This window comes from Galendromus occidentalis, unplaced genomic scaffold (genome assembly GCF_000255335.2).
Source record: "Galendromus occidentalis unplaced genomic scaffold, Mocc_1.1 scf7180000077466, whole genome shotgun sequence".
In the NCBI taxonomy this organism is placed as follows: Eukaryota; Metazoa; Arthropoda; class Arachnida; order Mesostigmata; family Phytoseiidae; genus Galendromus; species Galendromus occidentalis.
The window spans coordinates 61,176-78,751 of NW_003805454.1; the positions used below are offsets into that span (position 1 = coordinate 61,176).

General features: G+C 50.9%; 3 protein-coding genes across 3 annotated transcripts; 2 read left to right on the top strand and 1 right to left on the bottom strand.

Moving 5' to 3' along the window:
- Positions 1 to 371: 371 nt before the first annotated feature.
- LOC114828283 (RE1-silencing transcription factor) lies at positions 372 to 1,561 on the bottom strand. The gene is made up of 4 exons (XM_029111758.1): positions 1,522 to 1,561; positions 1,202 to 1,323; positions 845 to 1,102; positions 372 to 578 (listed from the first exon to the last, which is right to left on the bottom strand). The coding sequence occupies exons 1-4, from the start codon at positions 1,559 to 1,561 to the stop codon at positions 420 to 422; spliced, it is 579 nt and encodes a 192-aa protein (XP_028967591.1). The 3' UTR covers positions 372 to 419.
- A 6,222-nt stretch (positions 1,562 to 7,783) lies between these two features.
- INPP5E (Inositol-3-phosphate synthase) lies at positions 7,784 to 9,794 on the top strand. The gene is made up of 7 exons (XM_003744413.2): positions 7,784 to 8,005; positions 8,173 to 8,267; positions 8,359 to 8,603; positions 8,723 to 8,900; positions 9,084 to 9,264; positions 9,396 to 9,579; positions 9,718 to 9,794. The coding sequence occupies exons 1-7, from the start codon at positions 7,784 to 7,786 to the stop codon at positions 9,792 to 9,794; spliced, it is 1,182 nt and encodes a 393-aa protein (XP_003744461.2).
- A 4,454-nt stretch (positions 9,795 to 14,248) lies between these two features.
- On the top strand, positions 14,249 to 16,373 carry LOC100902791 (pyridoxine/pyridoxamine 5'-phosphate oxidase). The gene is made up of 6 exons (XM_003744398.2): positions 14,249 to 14,365; positions 14,993 to 15,103; positions 15,237 to 15,382; positions 15,456 to 15,638; positions 15,711 to 15,787; positions 15,889 to 16,373. Exons 1-6 carry the CDS (start codon positions 14,317 to 14,319, stop codon positions 16,037 to 16,039), a joined length of 717 nt encoding a protein of 238 aa, XP_003744446.1. The 5' UTR covers positions 14,249 to 14,316; the 3' UTR covers positions 16,040 to 16,373.
- The last annotated feature ends 1,203 nt before the right edge of the window (positions 16,374 to 17,576 follow it).

Sequence of the window (17,576 nt, forward strand, 5' to 3'; positions counted from 1 at the left end):
GAGACTTGAGGTTCCGCATGGATGGATATTCAGGCACGAAGAGCTTGAGTTCTGGGAATTTCGCTCGAAGGCTCACTATTTTCTCAGAATCGCGGAGAAAAATGATAGTTTCCCCCTGCTGTCGTTGTCGTGCTCCTTCTCCGCGGGATGGGAATCGTCTTCGAAGAGATACAATAAGTCGTGGGAATGATTCCATCGATGAGTCTCGGAATTCACATCGGGGACCGGAATCGAATCGGAATGATCAGGAGTTGAGGAGATACAGAGAAAACAAGCGTTTTCCTGGTCAAAATGCGTCAGCCGATTGATTTCATTGTTTATTAATGGATGTCGATAAAATTATTTCGTTACCCTAAGGATTTCGTTTGGCGCGGATGAGAACTGCGTTCTAGTTCTGCTACTAGCATGACTGATAAGCATCACTCTTCATCTCCTACAATGATTTCGGCATCATCTTCGCTGAGGGGTGACTCTCGGTGGCTGACAGCGACGCTTGGGTGCAGCTGAAGACGAGCCTCGGCCACTGCGCCGAACAGATGTGCATTCATATGACGGGAGATTTCGTGCATCCTCGGAGTCTGAAAGGAATGTCAATAAATATCTCGATCGCGGAGTCCAGTCCCTCGAGACTTCCCCTGGATCCCTTATAATAGGAGCGGACGCACAGAAGTGAGAGCTTAGCTCGATTGTGCTCATGCAGGGTGACAGCTAGAAATCCACTGAAGTCACGTGAGTGCTCCATCATGTACACATGAGTTTTAAAAATCTACTGAAGTCACTTGAGGGTTCCATCATGTACACACGTGTTTTAGAAAATAAGGAAGATTCTGGAATACTCGCTCACCTGAAACGGACACTGCGGACATCGGAACAATTTATTTCTAGGAAAGCCTGAGCATGAGTGCTCATGGCGACGGAGATTCTGACCGATCGATGTGGTGAAGTCGCAATGATCACAACTGTATTTCGCCTGACCCTGTAAAGGAGATTCCGGTTTGCCTCGCAATCTGTGTACGCTTCCTTGGTGCTTTTCGAACTTGTCTTCGTCCTTAGTCTTGTACGGGCACATCCGACATCTCAGAACGCCTTGCGACGATCGCACCTTGATAGAGAGAGAAATTCCAAGTTTCAGCTCATCGATCATAGATGTTGCGTCGAAATGTGCAGAGAGGGTGAATTTCATGTGTTCGAATATTCTTACCCATTGCAAGACGGATTCAGACTCGTGCATTATTTCTTCTTTCACGCTCTCGTGAATTCGCTTCAAATCATCGAGGGTCAGGTGACCGTCGTCATGCCATCGTCCCCCGGGCAATTGGCGAACTATGGAAACAAGTAATTTTGAGAGATAGGGATCAAGTCTCCAGATTGTCGACGAGCCTGCAACTATTGCGGACTAAATTCTACTCGTCGGATTTTCCGCGAAGGCGATGATGAGAGAGCATCGCTAGTCAATGCTCTGCGGGGAGGCCGAGACATCCCGTATGATCTAAGAATTATCAGAATGAAGACGATTCGAACATGGCAAAAAAATTTCTTTCACTTGGGCATCTCCTGACATAATGAAGCGGTAAATCATCTAGGGGTCTTGACCTTCGAAGCGCTCGCTCGCAAGTCTGGAAGGAGATTGCATTTTTAGTCCACGATCGCCACCGCTCACGCTTGCACAGTCGACAAAGAATCTTTATTCGATGAGATCCCCGATTCCGGATCGACGCTTCTCTCAAATTTTTTTTCGCCGAGAGAGTCAGAGAACCTCGTGCGCGATGAGAGGTCAGCAAACGTCCGTGGAGCTGATTCCCTGGAATGCAGCAGATCAAAACCGTGGAGCCGTAGTAGAGAAATTGCCTTGGGAAAGATTCGAACTCTCGATCGCTTTTCCTTGTGAACACCACATGAATGCTGCGAGATGTTCCAGCCTTTCGGTAGAATCAGTCGAGTACGCTCAGTCTCGGTCGGAAACTTTCATCGCAGAAACGGATCACGGATTTATAACTGCACCAATCGCGAGGAGAAGTTTGCCTGTCCGCCGAGCTAACTGACTCCGGGCGCCGTCGTTCGTTCGTGCAGTTTGGTAGTTGCGCGTAGAGCAGGGAGCCCTTCGATCCGCGCCGAATCGAACTCCCCTTGTCGGCGGGACCGGACCGGGCTGGGGATGATGTCGCTCGATATCGGATATTTTTTCCGATTATTGATCTGCCCTATCAGAGACTATCGGCCGGTCGGTCGGCCGGCCGGGCACCCACCCGCCCGTTCGCTTGCTTGCCTGCTTGGCGTCTGACTCAACGTAGAAGCTCGAGGCAGCTTCCGAAGGACACAATTCTTCATGTGCTGGATTAACACTGAAAACCCAGAGCATTTGAATCCTGAATAATTTAGTCGGGAGGATCCTCCGGCGAGGCGCAAGCGCGAGTCGAAGAGTCCTCTTATCGAAAAAAGGAACTGGTTGAAAAATTCACACGTCGGCTCTTCCGTAGAAAGGAAAACTAAAGATCATTGCGAATCGATATAGCCGCGTTTCGTCGCGCTAGGCAGAATCCAAGGCAATGACATACCAAATCGGAACCGGGTCTGTCAAATGGACTCGACGAAATCTCTGTATCGTTCCGGAGCGGAACGGGTCGACGAGACCATCGACTTTTCTATGGAAATCACTCACGGGGTGGCGATTCCTGAGCTTCCTCTCAAGTGCTTGGAGTCAGATCGTTCCTTCGAGCCGAGTCGCGCACCCGAGGTAAAAATAGGATGACGAACTTCGATGGTCCGGGGATCAAAGATTATCGATTTCCACCGAGCGCGCTCCAAAATTATTCGAACACGATTCCATTACATAGCCTCCTATAACTCCTCACTTGATGCGATCCTCTTGAAGGAGGGGGAAACATCGACAAAGCCCGTAGATTTCTTGTGAGTCCTTCTTCGAATACTCTTTGTGGTGAGCGATTTTTTTTACCAAACGGAGCGCTAAATGTAAGCGCAAACGACAAGCATTTCCCTGGCGGCGCGGACCTCGACGCAGGCACAAAAGCAAAACCGGCATCAGAGGTGTCTGATGAGAGTTTTGAGCGAGCCAAAATGTCCCGAATCGGCATAGGAACAAGTATGGCTGGCGAAACGGGTCTCTTCTGCTCTCGCGAACGGCTGTGGAGTTCCCATCGATCTCCAATAGTCCTATCGATCCGGCCATCGACGGTCGACGGCTGGAAGCCTGCCTGAATATCAGCTAGCCTTTCTGCAGACGAGATCTTCTCGCAGCCCGCTCAGCTTTATGTATTTTCTTCCTGAAAAAAAGGAAGGGTTTCTCCGTTTACTCCAAACATTCCAGACTTACCGCGCGCACACCTGATGCTTCAACTGAGGAGCAGAATCTCCGATTCCTCCGGGAACACACCTCGTAATCCGACGTCTCCTAGTCTGAGAAGAATCAGATCGATCTCGCCTCGCGTGCCGTTCTTCTTCCACTCAGTCAGGGAAATCCTTAGCATGCCCCATCATCATCTTCCACACCGACGCGCGGAGTCCTCAAGGCGCAATCCTCCTGCCGACAACCGAGGACAAGAATTCCTCCGGAATAGGGGTCGCTTCATATGAACTTCCTCTATTCCAGCGGTACGGATATGTGCAATAAGGGTTCACAAGCTCGATTGATGGATGGAGTTCCAACTGTCCTACTCTGTCAAAAGGGGAGACACAAAAGCGTTGTGCTCCAGCGGCACGGTCTCGTCAAAGTGAGAAGCGATGTAAACACGGAGTTTTATAGATCGCTCTGGAGAGGGACTCGAGGGAGGAGGGGCCGCTCTGAGCCTGCTCCTCCATGAACGATGGCTAAGCTCAGGCCACTGATCATAGTGTCGAGGGTGACCCCGCCTCGGTTGCGAAAACCTCTCCCTCCGCTCAAGCAATGATATCCCAGTTCTGCACATACGAAGAGCTAATTCCTCCTGTTTCGGATTATATCTCACCCTAATCCCTCACGGGAGCATAAGAGACTGAAGCGGCTGATGGAACGCGGAGCCACGTGCCGAAAAATTTGTTTGAGGGAAGATTTGGACTCATCGAAGCGACTCAATCAACGTCTTGCATTCACCCGGAAGGCGAAGGGACTGCGAACGATTCTCCGGCAGCCGCCATTGGACACAATCCCTCCCGGTGCAGCCGGAATTCCGTCCCGGAATCCACGCGCATGTCTCACATGACGTGCTGCCGGTCTAGAAGAGCGGAGCCGTGATCATCTCGGCGAATGTTGTTCGTGACGAATTGAAAGGTCCTCTCGTGAGTCGCAGGGCCGGTCAGGGGGCTTCGATGTGAGATCTTAGTTCCAGAGAAGCGAAGCATTTCGATAGGTTCGACTCGAGATTTGTCCAGACTTTTCTCCTTGAGAAATCGAATCTGAATCCCGCACGGAGTTCAGCCTTGAATATCGAATGCTTTGGCTATCGAGAGAGCTATCGTCCCTTCGTCGAGGCAGAAGCCTGCCTTCGATGCGACCTTCCATCAAGACAGCAGCTCCCCCCCCTCCTTCCCCCAGGTATACAATGTTTTGGAGAAAGCGATCATCCGCAGTTCGCCAATCATGGAAACGACAGCTCCAGCACTGCTCGCTGCTGCATGGGTTATTGGCGGACCGACGGAGGATAGGAGGCTGCGGAGCAAAGGCGCGCGGAGGACGGCAGAAGGACCAAGGGAGCCATGCCCCCGGAATTTTTCGGTCGTCATTCTAGAGTATGGACGGCTAGGGAGCGCGTCAACGTTCCGATTGTCTGACATCCTCGCCTCCCCTGGAAAAATCCCTGGCGCGTCCCTTACTCTAGGACGAACACTGAGCCCGATTTACAGGATTGGAGAGAGGATACCCAGGTAGCACCGCCGGACGGCTATCGATCACGCCATACAATATGGGAGACCGGAGGAGAATTGCTCGTTCGAGCCGGCAATTACATCGGGTTCGGCGTCAGCATGAAGTCCTACTGTCATGTAGAGTACTATCATGAACCAGAGCCGAAGATGCGACGAAGAATACGGCATTGTTCCCTCTCAGTTGCTCGAGGAAGGTATGATAAACTGGAGCAGCCTTTCCCGCCCTCTCTCGTCCTAAGAACCCCCCGTACGTGCTCGAGTTCTTCCAATATTACCTGCCGCTGTAGGCCAACCCGCAGGTCGAGGAGTCGACAAGAGGGAAGAAGACTAGGCCTCTCATAACCCAGATTTCCAGCTAACCATTCCCCAAGCCATCCATCCAGAAAGAATGTTTCTGGAAACCCGTCAGCTGATCCGTCGATTGCTGCCTGCTGATTCATCTCCTCTCAGCTGGAGCCGAATACCGATCGCTCCGGATACCCCTCAGAGAAGCTCCACGAGCCGCTAGCTATACGAGTATCCCCCGGTTCTGCAACGCCGGCCCACAAGATGAGAGGTGGAGTGCGATGGAATGAGATTAGGTATCAACCTCCATTGCGTTTGGGAGGGATGACAAGGAGCCGCACATGAGATACGAGCTATCCATGCTGAGGCTCATCATCAACGGTGGTTTGCCCCCACCAAAACAATGGCCCCGTCCCCCCCTTCCCCAGAAAAAAATCCTGGGCACGCGCCTGCATGAACCTCCTGACGAGCTTCAAGGTTCTCTATCACGTGAATCATGATTGAGAGCTCGTGCGGTCATGAGATGGAAAAAGTCCCCCCATGTCTCTGTGCTAGCTGAAAGATCGCGAACGCTTTCCGCGATCTGCGGGAGAAAGAATTCCTCCAGCGTGAAACAAGGAGGTGGCCCATCGGAGACTTCACTTCTACGCCAATCCCCGCGAAGATAGCCGGCGTGGATTCTGGGGATATCTCGCCTTAAATGAGCATGGCTTCCGCCTCCATCGAGATCGGAATTAGCAGCGAGACTCTCGGGGACTCCACGAGGACCTTGGAGCGCGTCGTCACGGTCGTATATCAGCTGACAGGTCCCCCGAATCCTGAGCTTTTCGAACGTACGTGGGAGACTTATGGAGTATCGACTTTGGCGGAATCATCGAAAATTCGAGGGCCCGCGGTGAGGGATCCGGATTCTGAGCCGAAGTCACCGTCAGATACGGACCCGTGAGCGAGTCCGCTCTCTCGCCGGAGCACTCCAAGGCAACGCCAGACATTTCACAACAGACGTTCGAAATAAACATGGATAGTGTACACGACTACCGATGAACACATGATCTCGAGGCTTTATGGGTTCCAGTGGAGACTTGCTCAGAGGATGACGTGAATATTCCCCGACAGACATGTGAGTGTACATAAGCGCAAGCCGCTGTGTGATTTCATTTAGAGTCACAGCACTTTGAACACTAGCAGGTAGTCGGATAGCCATTATCAGTACATAGTAACCCTTGACTAGCATTCGCTCATAATAATCACTCGGGAGGGAGCGATGGAGCGCCCTGCGGTGGTTTCGATTGGGATTCTGAAAGGATTTCGGGCTTGAGATTTTTGGGAGTTTCCCATCAGAGAAGTTTCTAAGCTGCTCGGAGTCTTTCAGTGGCAACTTTCGACTTGGCTGTCTTCGGGGGCAATGTGTAGATACCGTGTTTCCCCGAATATAAGACCTCCCCCGAAAATAAGCCCTGCCTACATTTTCGAGTTTAGCGTTAGAATAAGCCCTCCCCCGAAACTAAGCCCTGGCTGACCAGGAATAGGCTCGGTTGAGAGCTCGGATTTGTTCAAGTCCAAGGCTCTCGTTTTCCTGATTGCGCACCGCGGAGGAAGCACTGACATGAGACAGTGTCAGTGCTGTCTCATGTCAGTGACACTGTCTGCTCTACGCGCAGGTTACCTCGATGGAGCACATAGATTCGAGAACACGTATATCGGCAAACATGAACGACTAGGACCGATACTACGCAGAAAGATCGAAACGCAACATCTTGGGGACCGTCTCCAAGCAATTGACTTTTATGAAGATTTACCAGAGGACGATGACGTTGTTGTTATCGAGTGAAGACAATGGTTGAAGTCTTATCTCGTAGACCGGAATTTCGTCCAATAAATTAAAATAAGCCGTCCCCCGAAAGTAAGCCCCGGAGTCTTTTTTGAGGGTCGAAAGAAAATAAGCCCCTGGCTTATATTCGGGGAAACACGGTAGGTTGAGCTGACGCGAAGCGAATGGTGGGGGATTGAGGAGTCCGGGAAGAATCGACCTAAATGTCTTCGGGATCACTGAAAAGTCATCCGGGAGTTATCGCTGTGGTCCTAACAATCGAAGCGAATGCCAGCCCTTCTTCGGAGCGTCGAGTAGATGCTCGTTCTCAAAAGCTAGTCTTGAAATCAGAGAATGCTCGTCTATGCCTCAATCGAAGCCTGAAGTCCCCATCGTCTCCGATAGTTGAGCATACCAGGGGGGTGCCCCTCTGAGAGAAAGCGCCATCTTCTAGGGAGCGCACCTTCATCTCTCGTCTCGTCAAAAAGGAGCCCGTGTATGAGAAAATGTAGGGAAAAAGCAGTGGTACCAGTTTATCCTCGAGCGCAGCATAGCTCACTCCTGAGGAGAAAAGGATCGTTGTGTGCATATGAGAAGATGAAAGAAGTCGAACACCGATTCACATTCCCTTCCGAAAATCTAAAAAAAAACACAATGTTCTCTGAAATTGCTCCGATCAGATCTGGCGTGAATCAGAATCCGTTAGCTGGCGTACTCTCGCCAGGCTTCCCGTACTCCACGGTCATTTATCCTCTGTCCGTGATATGTTGAACAGTGCATGACCGGCTTAACGCTTCGTAGCACTGCCTGCTTTGGACCTCGGTGTCCGTTATGAAGTGCATTGAACCCTACGTTCACAGGACGGCCTTAGGGCGGGAATGCTTTGGTTGGGAACGCAAGCTGAAGTTCCGGATCTTTCAAAGGGCTTCTTCGAGGGGATCGTCCGCCCCTACGATCGGCTCGTCTCCCCTCATCAACGAAACAGAACTATTACGAGTCTTCCCCGACAGAAAGCTTCGGATTTTCATAGCGTCATGGAACATGAACAGTTCGGTGAGTCGGCCTTGACATGGACCTGTCCTTGTTTCTGTCGCAGTTTTCGACGTCGTATTCATGACTGCAATATCACGGGAAGCGGCGCTTTGAATGATTTTCCCGGAAGCCGATCATCCAACTGTGGAATATTCGAGCGGAAAGCTAAGGAAGTATTCATCCCGCAGATGGGTCCAAAGAATCTGAGCGAACTCTTGATGACCTCAAGCGGGGAAAAAGTCGACATGTATCTCATCGGGACGCAAGAGGGAGCAAACGACAAGTATGCTCAAAATCAATCCCTGGAGTCTTCATGGTAGACAGGTGAATTCCGCAGAATCGAGTTTCGCGAAGTACCGTAGAGTTCCTTCCAGGAGAGAGTGGGAAGTACGACTGCAGCAGGCGCTAATGCCTTCACATGTCCTGTTCCATTCTTGCCATCTGGGAGTGCTACATTTGTGTGTTTTTGTTCAACGGGATCTCATTTGGTACTGCGGCATTCCGCAAGATACTCTGCAATCAACTCGTGCTGGCTCGGCGCTCAAAACAAAAGGAGCCGTATGCACCGCGTTCAGTTTCTTCGGGACATCGATGCTTTTCGTGAATTCGCACCTGACAGGTGAGCCCGAAACAGGCCGACTGCTTCGAGGATGCTGAATATCGTTGACGTTCCTGTCACAATGGAGCGATCTCGCTTATTGAGAACATAGTTGAACATTCTTCATTATCCTCTTCCAGCTCACGAAAACAAGCAGCACAACAGAATCGCTGATTACGAAAAGATTATGCGCACCTTGTTCCCATCAACGGTATCGCTTTCGAAAGTGTCTCCGTCCGGTCCCCCAAAGTTTGACGCAATCTTCTGGTTTGGAGACCTCAACTTTCGATTGGATACGAATTCGGAAACTGTTCTCAAGTAAGCACTCCGAGAGCTCCCCTTTCATGATTCTGGGAGCTCGTTCCTCACCACGGAGCATCTATCGTTCTGATCTCCTTTCCCCGATTCTGAGCTATATTTTTCTGGATGAGAGCACTCAAGCCCATACAGGATGAACGCCATCCCCAAGGCACGGCTCCGAGTAATTAGTAACTCTTTCAGAGTATTAGCGGATCGAGACTACAAATCACTCTTCAAGTTCGATCAGCTTAGGCACGTTATTACGAGTGGAGACGCTTTCTCCGGATTTCACGAAGCCGACATAAACTTTGCGCCAACTTTCAAATACGAGGTCAACTCCAACATGTACGACAAAAACACGATCCGCGTTCCTTCTTACACCGTGAGTCGAAATATCTGAAATTCATTCTTCTGAATATTCGGCATCGGGGACCATCAATCGACACCTCACTGGCTGGGAGCCAGCAGCTTATTGCCGTGAATTTTTTCGAAATGAGCCCCACTCGTTCACAGGATCGAATTCTCTATCGGAGCTCCGAGGGTCAGCCCCTGACAGTCCATTTGTACGACAGTATCGAATGCTTCTCGACGTCTGACCATAAGCCTGTCGTGGGTCTCTTCGAGATCGGTCTAAGGGCGTCCAACGATCCCAGTAGACTCGCCGCAGGATCTTTCCGCAGAGAAGTTTTCATCGAAGGTTGGTGCGATATTAAATGCTTAGCCGCTCATTTTTCCTCCACCATTTCGACCATTGTGTCCGTGAAGTCTATCATCGTTTCCTAGGTTTTCCATTCTCCGTGCTGAGCTCGATACGACGGCGGTTTTCCTCTTCCAGCTCTGAAACGCTCATCGATCCGTAAGAACTTCAGCACCGACGCCGGGAAACCTAGTACTGTTTGCGCCGTGCAGTGATTCTGTTACAGCATTACCTAGTCATCGATCCGGGGCTCCCCGTTGCGTTCGGAAAACCCGGTCTGATCACGCTCACACTTTTCTGTAAAGAATATCTATTTTGCAAGAGTTCCGTTTCAACAATGCGTGATGCTCAGGAAGTGCAGCGGGTGTTCCACTCCGTGAGCCCCTCAGAATACATAGGGAAAAAGTTTCTGGAGACAATTTAGTGAACGATTGAAGCTCATGGAAGTATTGTAAATATAGTTTGTAGCATGGAACTCAGGTTGTGCAGTTTAGGTCGAGAGCCAATAATCCGATCAAAAGTTGTTACGAATGCGATGGATTAACTTAGCCGGTTCCGGTTGAACAATAAAGGGACGGATCTTGAGTTCCTTTCTTTTTCACGCCGCTTCCCCTTCATTAAACGTGGAGCAGAGGCGAAAAAGATCGCGATGAGTCAGCGCGGCATGGACTACCCTTATTTTCGTCTAAGCCGATGAAGATTCAGTAAACAGGGTAGTAACATCGTCGATGGAATAAGTGACGTGCGTAGCATCATGACTCGGACTCCCGGAAATTACCGCAGGCGACGTCACAACTTTCGTCGCATTCAAGTCCAGATAGCCGCTCCCGGGACGAATCCTTTGTGTTCCACGTGACGCCGGATCAAGGAAAGTTTTCCGTGAGACTTCAGGGTCTGACCAGCGTTAGAGGATGCCTCGTGGTTGAGTTTCTGGCATGCTTTAGCTTGGGGTAGGGAGATCAGTGACCCGACATATCCGTCTGCGAGCATGTCTGGATTGAATGAATTCACGCTGGGGGACTTCCTGACCGCGGGTCGCGGAGCCTAAAATCCAGCTGCTCACAAACTACGTCGCCCTAACGATCATTATCATCGATCGGTTCGCGATCCGACCCTCAGCCGTAATCCCGGTGCGGTCGATGTCGTTCTCCCCAACGAGCGCCTTCACCCCAAAACAGCTGAGAGCTCTTGTTTCTGATGCGAGCAGGACGATGATTGCTCTTCTTCCGATCCGAGAGTACTAAGCATCGATTTTCTGCTCGTCACACGTATTCGCGCTTCGGATCGTCGAAGCTGAGGTATCCGCACCCCCCGTCTTTGCCTGCGTTTTTCCTTGGTAGGCGTTTCTGCGGTGGCCATCGGGGTAAACGGTATCTCGGAATCCGATCCCTGCACGAATAGCTCAATGAAAATTCGTTCGCTGTCCTGTGTTTCTGTTGCCAAGGTCTTAAGTGACTCAGCTCTCGTGGCAAAGCAATGTTAACGCCGGCTCTGACGTCGGGACTTCCCTTCCCACTTTTTTCGGCTCTCAACCTTCGGCTCGCATTGCAGTCTGTTATAGCTCAGAAAGCATTGTGCAGAAGCGAGACTTGCACACCAGTGACTGTGCAGTTTCGAGCGACGTGTTGATCGGAGATTTCTCGTTTGGACGTCGGTAAGTTCCACTTTCGCTTCCGATTCATAGGCGACCCAAGATACCTTCTGGGTTGCCCGAGTTTCTGCAAACCGCTGTACCAATTTGAGCGATTCCCGAACTACCGGGACGGACATCGATCCAGGCGTACGTGCCTGTCTTGACGACTTGGACTCCCATCAGTGGTTGTGGCTTGTCGCCGGGAGCCTGCAAAAAGCTCCCGACTCTCCCCGTGGTTTCCTTGGCTGGGAGCAGAGTCGGGTGAAGTCGCGCGCAGCGAGCAATTTCCGATCCCTTCACCGCGGCACGACAGCTAAGGAAAACAAAAAGCGAAAACCAGAAGTACAAACAGTAAGACTTGCGTTGGCATCACATGAAAAGGGGCTGACAACGCTGTCGCTTTCAACTCGCCACGAAAGTAGAATGTATCAGTCTGGCATCCGGGGAACTCGGTTTGAAGCAGAACAAATCCGTAGCATCGGATTGTGTTCCTCGCTGTCAATACGGAGTGTTCCGATCAGAGTCGGACCTCGAGCGATGCTGCTCGGAGGGAAAACCCCGACGAGAATCTCCTCGAATCTTCGACGTAACGCGAAAGCAGCACTCGATGCTTCAGGCCGGAGATTTTGAGGGACAATGGAGAAAAACTGCTCAATCAAAATGACTTTTTCCGATCTCTCATACATACATTGAGAGCTGCTCCAGATACTTTTAGATCTCGTCAGAGAGTTGACGGGTCCTCTGTGACGAGAATCCGCTTCCCTCAAGAAGAAGAGTCTGGACGATCTTCGGATCCCTAAGCGGCTGGCGAAATAAATGGATTACAATGTTGCCCAAGACGTTTCATGTATTCTGTGTCGGCGATCTGGTGGAACATCGGGTCTATGGTCTATCTGCGCGAAGGTTCCGAACCCTGACCAGATTATGTGCCGCTTGGATTCGATTGCGAAAGCGCGCGAAGGTTGCTGATTCAGCAGACGCGTGCGAAATAGTGTGCGGCATGATCTGTCGAAGAATACCTCATCTAATGACTTACGGAAACATAAAGGGGGCACCGTCTGGCCTCATCGGGTATCCCGAATCACAGACTGCGGGTCGCGGTCCCTGGGGAAGGAAAATTCGATAGAAAAGCGACTGCCGATGTACCGGGTCTGTGGATGTCTCCTGTCGATCTTGGTACGGGGCCACGGACGAGGAACCGACGGAGGGCAGCGCTCGAGCTTTCAAGCAACACCAAATTCGGACTGCACCGCTTAGAGGTTTCGATAGAGAGCTGTGATCCCGGAGATTCTCCGCTCAAGTTCATTCTTCTTCCCTTTCAGATGGTTTCCGCCGATAGATAAGCGTCTATGAGCTGAAACAACGGCTACCACTAACACTCGATAATCTCTGAGAATCTGAGAGAAATGAACGATTTCTTCAAAGTCGCCGATGGTCTCCAAGGGGACACTGAAGCCAGCGATAAATTACTGACTTCTGGAGAGGAAGTCCCGCAGAACACCGCGTCCGCTCAAGCGCCAACTCAAAAGAAATCGGTGAGTTCCCCTTCCCTCAATTTCCTGTTTTCCGAGGTCGGCCGAACTTGTGCGGCTCCCGAACTCGGGGAGATGGGATCCTCATACAAAACTTGATGTGATCGAACCTGCCAAAATTGAGGAGTTCTAGCCGTTCGCCAATGGACGGGGATATCGGTCAAGGTCGATGAAGCGCCGTGGACAGCTCGCAACGTTAGCGGTTCTGGTGCTCGCCTACTTCGAAGCGGCTTCGGAAACTGTGTGCTTCCCGCACGGACGTCGCGATCTTGAAGGCAGTTATGGAATAATGCTGAACGATAGTCGACAGAAATGTGAATGCTTACAAGAAAGCTCAAATCGCTTCACCAATTGCCTCTCAAAGGCTGTCCGCGGCATTTGTAGGGATTGTCCATTCCCGCCCAAGAAGATCGTCCTGAGGCGGACGACAGGGGACCTTCCAGTTCATGATTAATCCTCCGTGGTCGAGAGTCTTGCGTATGTTCCTCCGGAGCTGATTTCGACTCATGAATCCCGCGAATTGTCCGACTCACAATAAGAAAGAGTTTTCTCTTGCCGCGAACCGTCTCGAAATCTCCGTGAGACCGCCGACGGAATTCAGCCGATGACAAACATCTGCGCGTAATCTCCGATATCGATCCAGCAGAACGGTTGTCATCACAGCAGCCGGCCCCCTCATTCGGGACGTTAGACAACTAAAGACCCCCCTTGATTCCAGGCGGCAGCTGCTAAGATTGATTCCATAAGGAAAATCGCAGGAAACCTCAGCGGAGGTGGTATGGCGAAAGCTTTAGACGCGCTCGAAGATCGACAGCTATTCGAGCGTTCGGAAGCCGCAAAGAAATCGTCGGACCAGCCTGTTGCCCTTCTCCAGTCGAAGCTATAAGACCCAGTCGACGTTTCCAACTTATCGACGGGAGTAATGAATTTTAGGCTCAATAACCTGTGATCTTATCGTCCGCTGATACTTATTCTATTCGATGTGCTCTTGTCCATATCCCACTTTCATTCATGATATTTTTATGAATCGCTGAAAGTGTATAAATCCATTGACTCGACCTGAAGACTCTTCAATGTGACCTTTCAAGCATTGAAAGGCATCCGTACTGACTGATCCCAAGTCAAGCTCCAGAATATCCGCTCAAAATCTCCTGGGGCTGTATTGCCCAGCATGGCTCGGATTGAGCGATTTGATCTCCCTTGCGAATTGCGACCCGCGGTGACTTGGTGACACGGCTCAGCCGTTAGCGTTCATCGCCTCCCACAGGTTAATCTTTACTGCAATTATAGTCCTTCTGTAAGCTGGACGTGGAGAGTGATGGCGACTACACCCGTGAGGTCTATCATAGGGAAATGATCCAATCCGACTCTGACTCTAGAGCGCGAGCCACAGAGCGTCTCGAACGATAGAGCTCTCTAGGCTCGAATTTCGCGGGCTTTTTCTCTCCCCCACTCTCACCCAAGAAGCGACTAGTCGACCATAGGCTCCTCCGCCTCGGGCATGCGCAGGACTTGCGTTGGCGAAGCAGCTGATTGGAATCAGCTTTACAGTCGGCGAAGAAAACTGTATTTATGATCCACAAGGTTTTGAGAGGCATCATGACCAGCACATCACTCCGTGGTAAGCGCCGAAGGGAGATGTTTCTAAGAGATATCGAGAGCTTGTTCAGTTCAAAATGATCCGGCAGCGGATCGGACGAACTCCCTATTAGAAGAAATCGTGAACCGGCGAAGTTCTCTTTTTCCCCCGAAATGAGCTGGGACTTTTTCCAATCTTTCCTCTATCGTCCGTCTCTGGGGAGCTCGGTCGAGCTCAGATTCTCGGCGATCGACTGTGAGGACATCGTCGCGGGTCTACCGGCTGCCTTAGTGATATTTCCGAACGCGGCGCATGTGGATGTGAAGAGTTCCGCGGAGCCAGAATCCTGATGAATGATCATCGAATAGCAAAACTGATGGATAGCCGTGGGACAGTCCTGTCGAGTACAATGTCATATGGGAAAAACTCGTTCCGCAAGACTTGGGTGCTGGCCACGGTGGCACGGCCGTGTTCCTGCATCCGTACCTGGGGCCGAAGTCCCCGCCCGCAAGCCTATTGCAGTCTTCCCACAGTCTCCATAAGTGCATTCGAAGCACTTTTCAATGCTTGGAATGCCTCAAAAAGGTCACCGTCCTCTTCAGGGGATCCGAGTCCCGCGAGAATTACCCAGCCAAACCAATTAGAAGTCTCTTCTTATCCAACCCCTAGAAATGCGTAAGCCCTACAAAGCTATATGGGATGTCCTACGCGAGGACAAACTCCCGAAGAGAGAACCGGTCGCGCTCTTCGATCATTGGTTCACCGAAGCGAAGGACTCAGGTCAGTTCCTAGTTCCTCCCAGATTTTCGCCTTTCACAAATTGTGTGTGTGGCGGGTAGCTTTGATTGAGCTACACCTGGAGCGCCGACGCGCGACGCGGTGTAGCTCAATCAGAACTGTTTTCTTCTGACAGGACACACTTTCGAAACTAATGCGGTCGCTGTTGCTTCGGCGACACCGGAGGGAATACCCTCTGTGCGAATGGTTCTTCTGAAAGGATTCAACGAAGATGGATTTGTGTTCTTCACCAATTACGACTCTAGGAAAGGACGCGAATTGGTTAGTAATCAAATTACCATCGGGATTCCAATCATACTCTCGATCGTTGTCCTCGACAATGATTTCCTTGCAGTTGGCTAACCCGAAAGCGGCGATGCTCTTCTATTGGGATCAACAGCATCGTCAAGTCCGCATCGAAGGGAAGGTTGGGAAAATCTCACGGGAGGAGAGCGAAAAATACTTCCACACTCGACCTCGGGGGAGTCGAATTTCTGCTCTACTCAGTAAACAGAGTACTGTAGTCGAGTCAAGAAAGGTGAGAACCCCGATATTTGGATGGAGGCGGGTGATCCACCCTGGTTGGACTCCTCATTATTTTCGCCAACAGGTACTTGACGATGAGCATGCGGCCCTAACCGAGAAATATGCCGATGAATCCAAGGAGATTCCGTGTCCCGAAAACTGGTGAGTACTTTGAGCAACTGCTCCACCGCTTCTGACCGAAGACGTGTTCCCGAATTGGACATTTCATCTCACATCTTTATTTTATATTATCGGTATTTCAGGGGTGGCTTGATCCTGGTCCCCGAAAAGTTCGAATTCTGGCAAGGGCAGACCTCTCGACTCCACGACCGACTGATATTCCGTCGACCATCGTCAAAGGTTGAAGAAGATTCATCCGAGTTCGGATGGTTTCTAGAACGCCTTGCCCCGTGAAGTGGTCTCGAATGTGGTCAGGAACCACCGGGATGGATCTGCTACCGACGTTCGAATATTCTACTTCGTTCGCCGGCGCTGGCAGCAAAGGAGTGTCTTCCATAAGCAGTATCACGCAGATGATATCGGGTAGCAAGAGCGACGTGAGACTCTCCCGCAAGAATGCAATGCGATGAGGGCTACTGTCAATAGACCGGATCGTGTGGAAAATATAAAAAATGTTATATCGCCTGAGGAAGGGTCGTCTCATCCGATGTGTTTGCGTCGAGTCGGGCGAATGCGTTGGATATAATGAAAGTACTCGCGGCTAGCCGTCCCGAAATCGGGGAACTTTGGAAAAAATCGGATGTCCTTCTTTTGCCCGGGCTCGACCGGAGCCAGATTTCCATGAGAGACGCAGAGGATGGAACTCTTGGGACGGTGATTTTCCCCATATCGGTCGGGCTCCTCCGCTAACTTGTCATCCTTTTATAAATTATGAGCGACTGATTTTCGGAGGATTTTCTGCGGTACGAACAGTATCGTGGGCGTTTCTGATAACCCCTTCTGTTGACACCCTTAGGTATGTAGCCGAGGAGATCAACAAAATAAGTGAGTAGGTGAAGGAAATGAGGAGCGGCAAGGTCCGCATGCCTAATCTATGGCACATTGGAGCCGACTAGTGGACACAATGTGGGACAGCCCAGGCTAGCCATCAGAGGCAGCCGATTCTCACGGTCATTGCGGAAGAGAACGTTGCGGAGTATATCGTAGAATGGTATCTATGACCGGTCGAATATCCGGAGGAGGAGATGAATAAAATGCGGGCGGAGTTCAGAAAAAGGACTCTGTCGCATAAAAAGGTCATAGGTACCGAAAGACAGGTACGAGCAAGTGTGCCGGGATTGAGCTCTTCCCAGCCGCAGGCGGGAAGTTCAGGTCATCAATACAGGTGGACTAGGGGAGCGATGAGCACCCCGGTCGTCCGCGGACGCAAGAAAATCCTCGGAGAAGGTCAAGATGATTTGGAATGCATGGCCGGAAATTGCATGGCTGGATAGAAGGTCATGAAATACTTAGTTAGTGGAATGCACAATGGGTATCGAAGAGATAGAAGGGGGGAGACTGTATCTCCATTGTCACCTCTACCACAGAAATGACGAGAGCAGAGAGGAGGGGGTCGAAAGCCACCTTCTTGGATTGCTCGAAAGCATATGACAAGGTGGAACGAGCGAAACTCTGGGAAATTCTGAGCGAATGTGGAATGTCTCACAAGCTGATATCTTCGCTTAAGCTGATCATCAGCCACAACTCAGGCGTCCTAAACGCAGGATCGAAAAGATCGATAAGTATCGAGCAGGAACAGGGTCTGAGGCAAGGGTGCGCCCTGTCGCCATCCCTTCCTGTCCATGCTGTACATCTCGAAGTTGGGGAAAGAGCTTGTAGAATCAGGAATGGAGTGGCGATCAGGACCTCAGAAGATATATTCGAGATCAACGGAAGAAGAATTATTCCAGGAGGGTTATACGCAGATGATCTACTTCTGCTATCGCAGTCT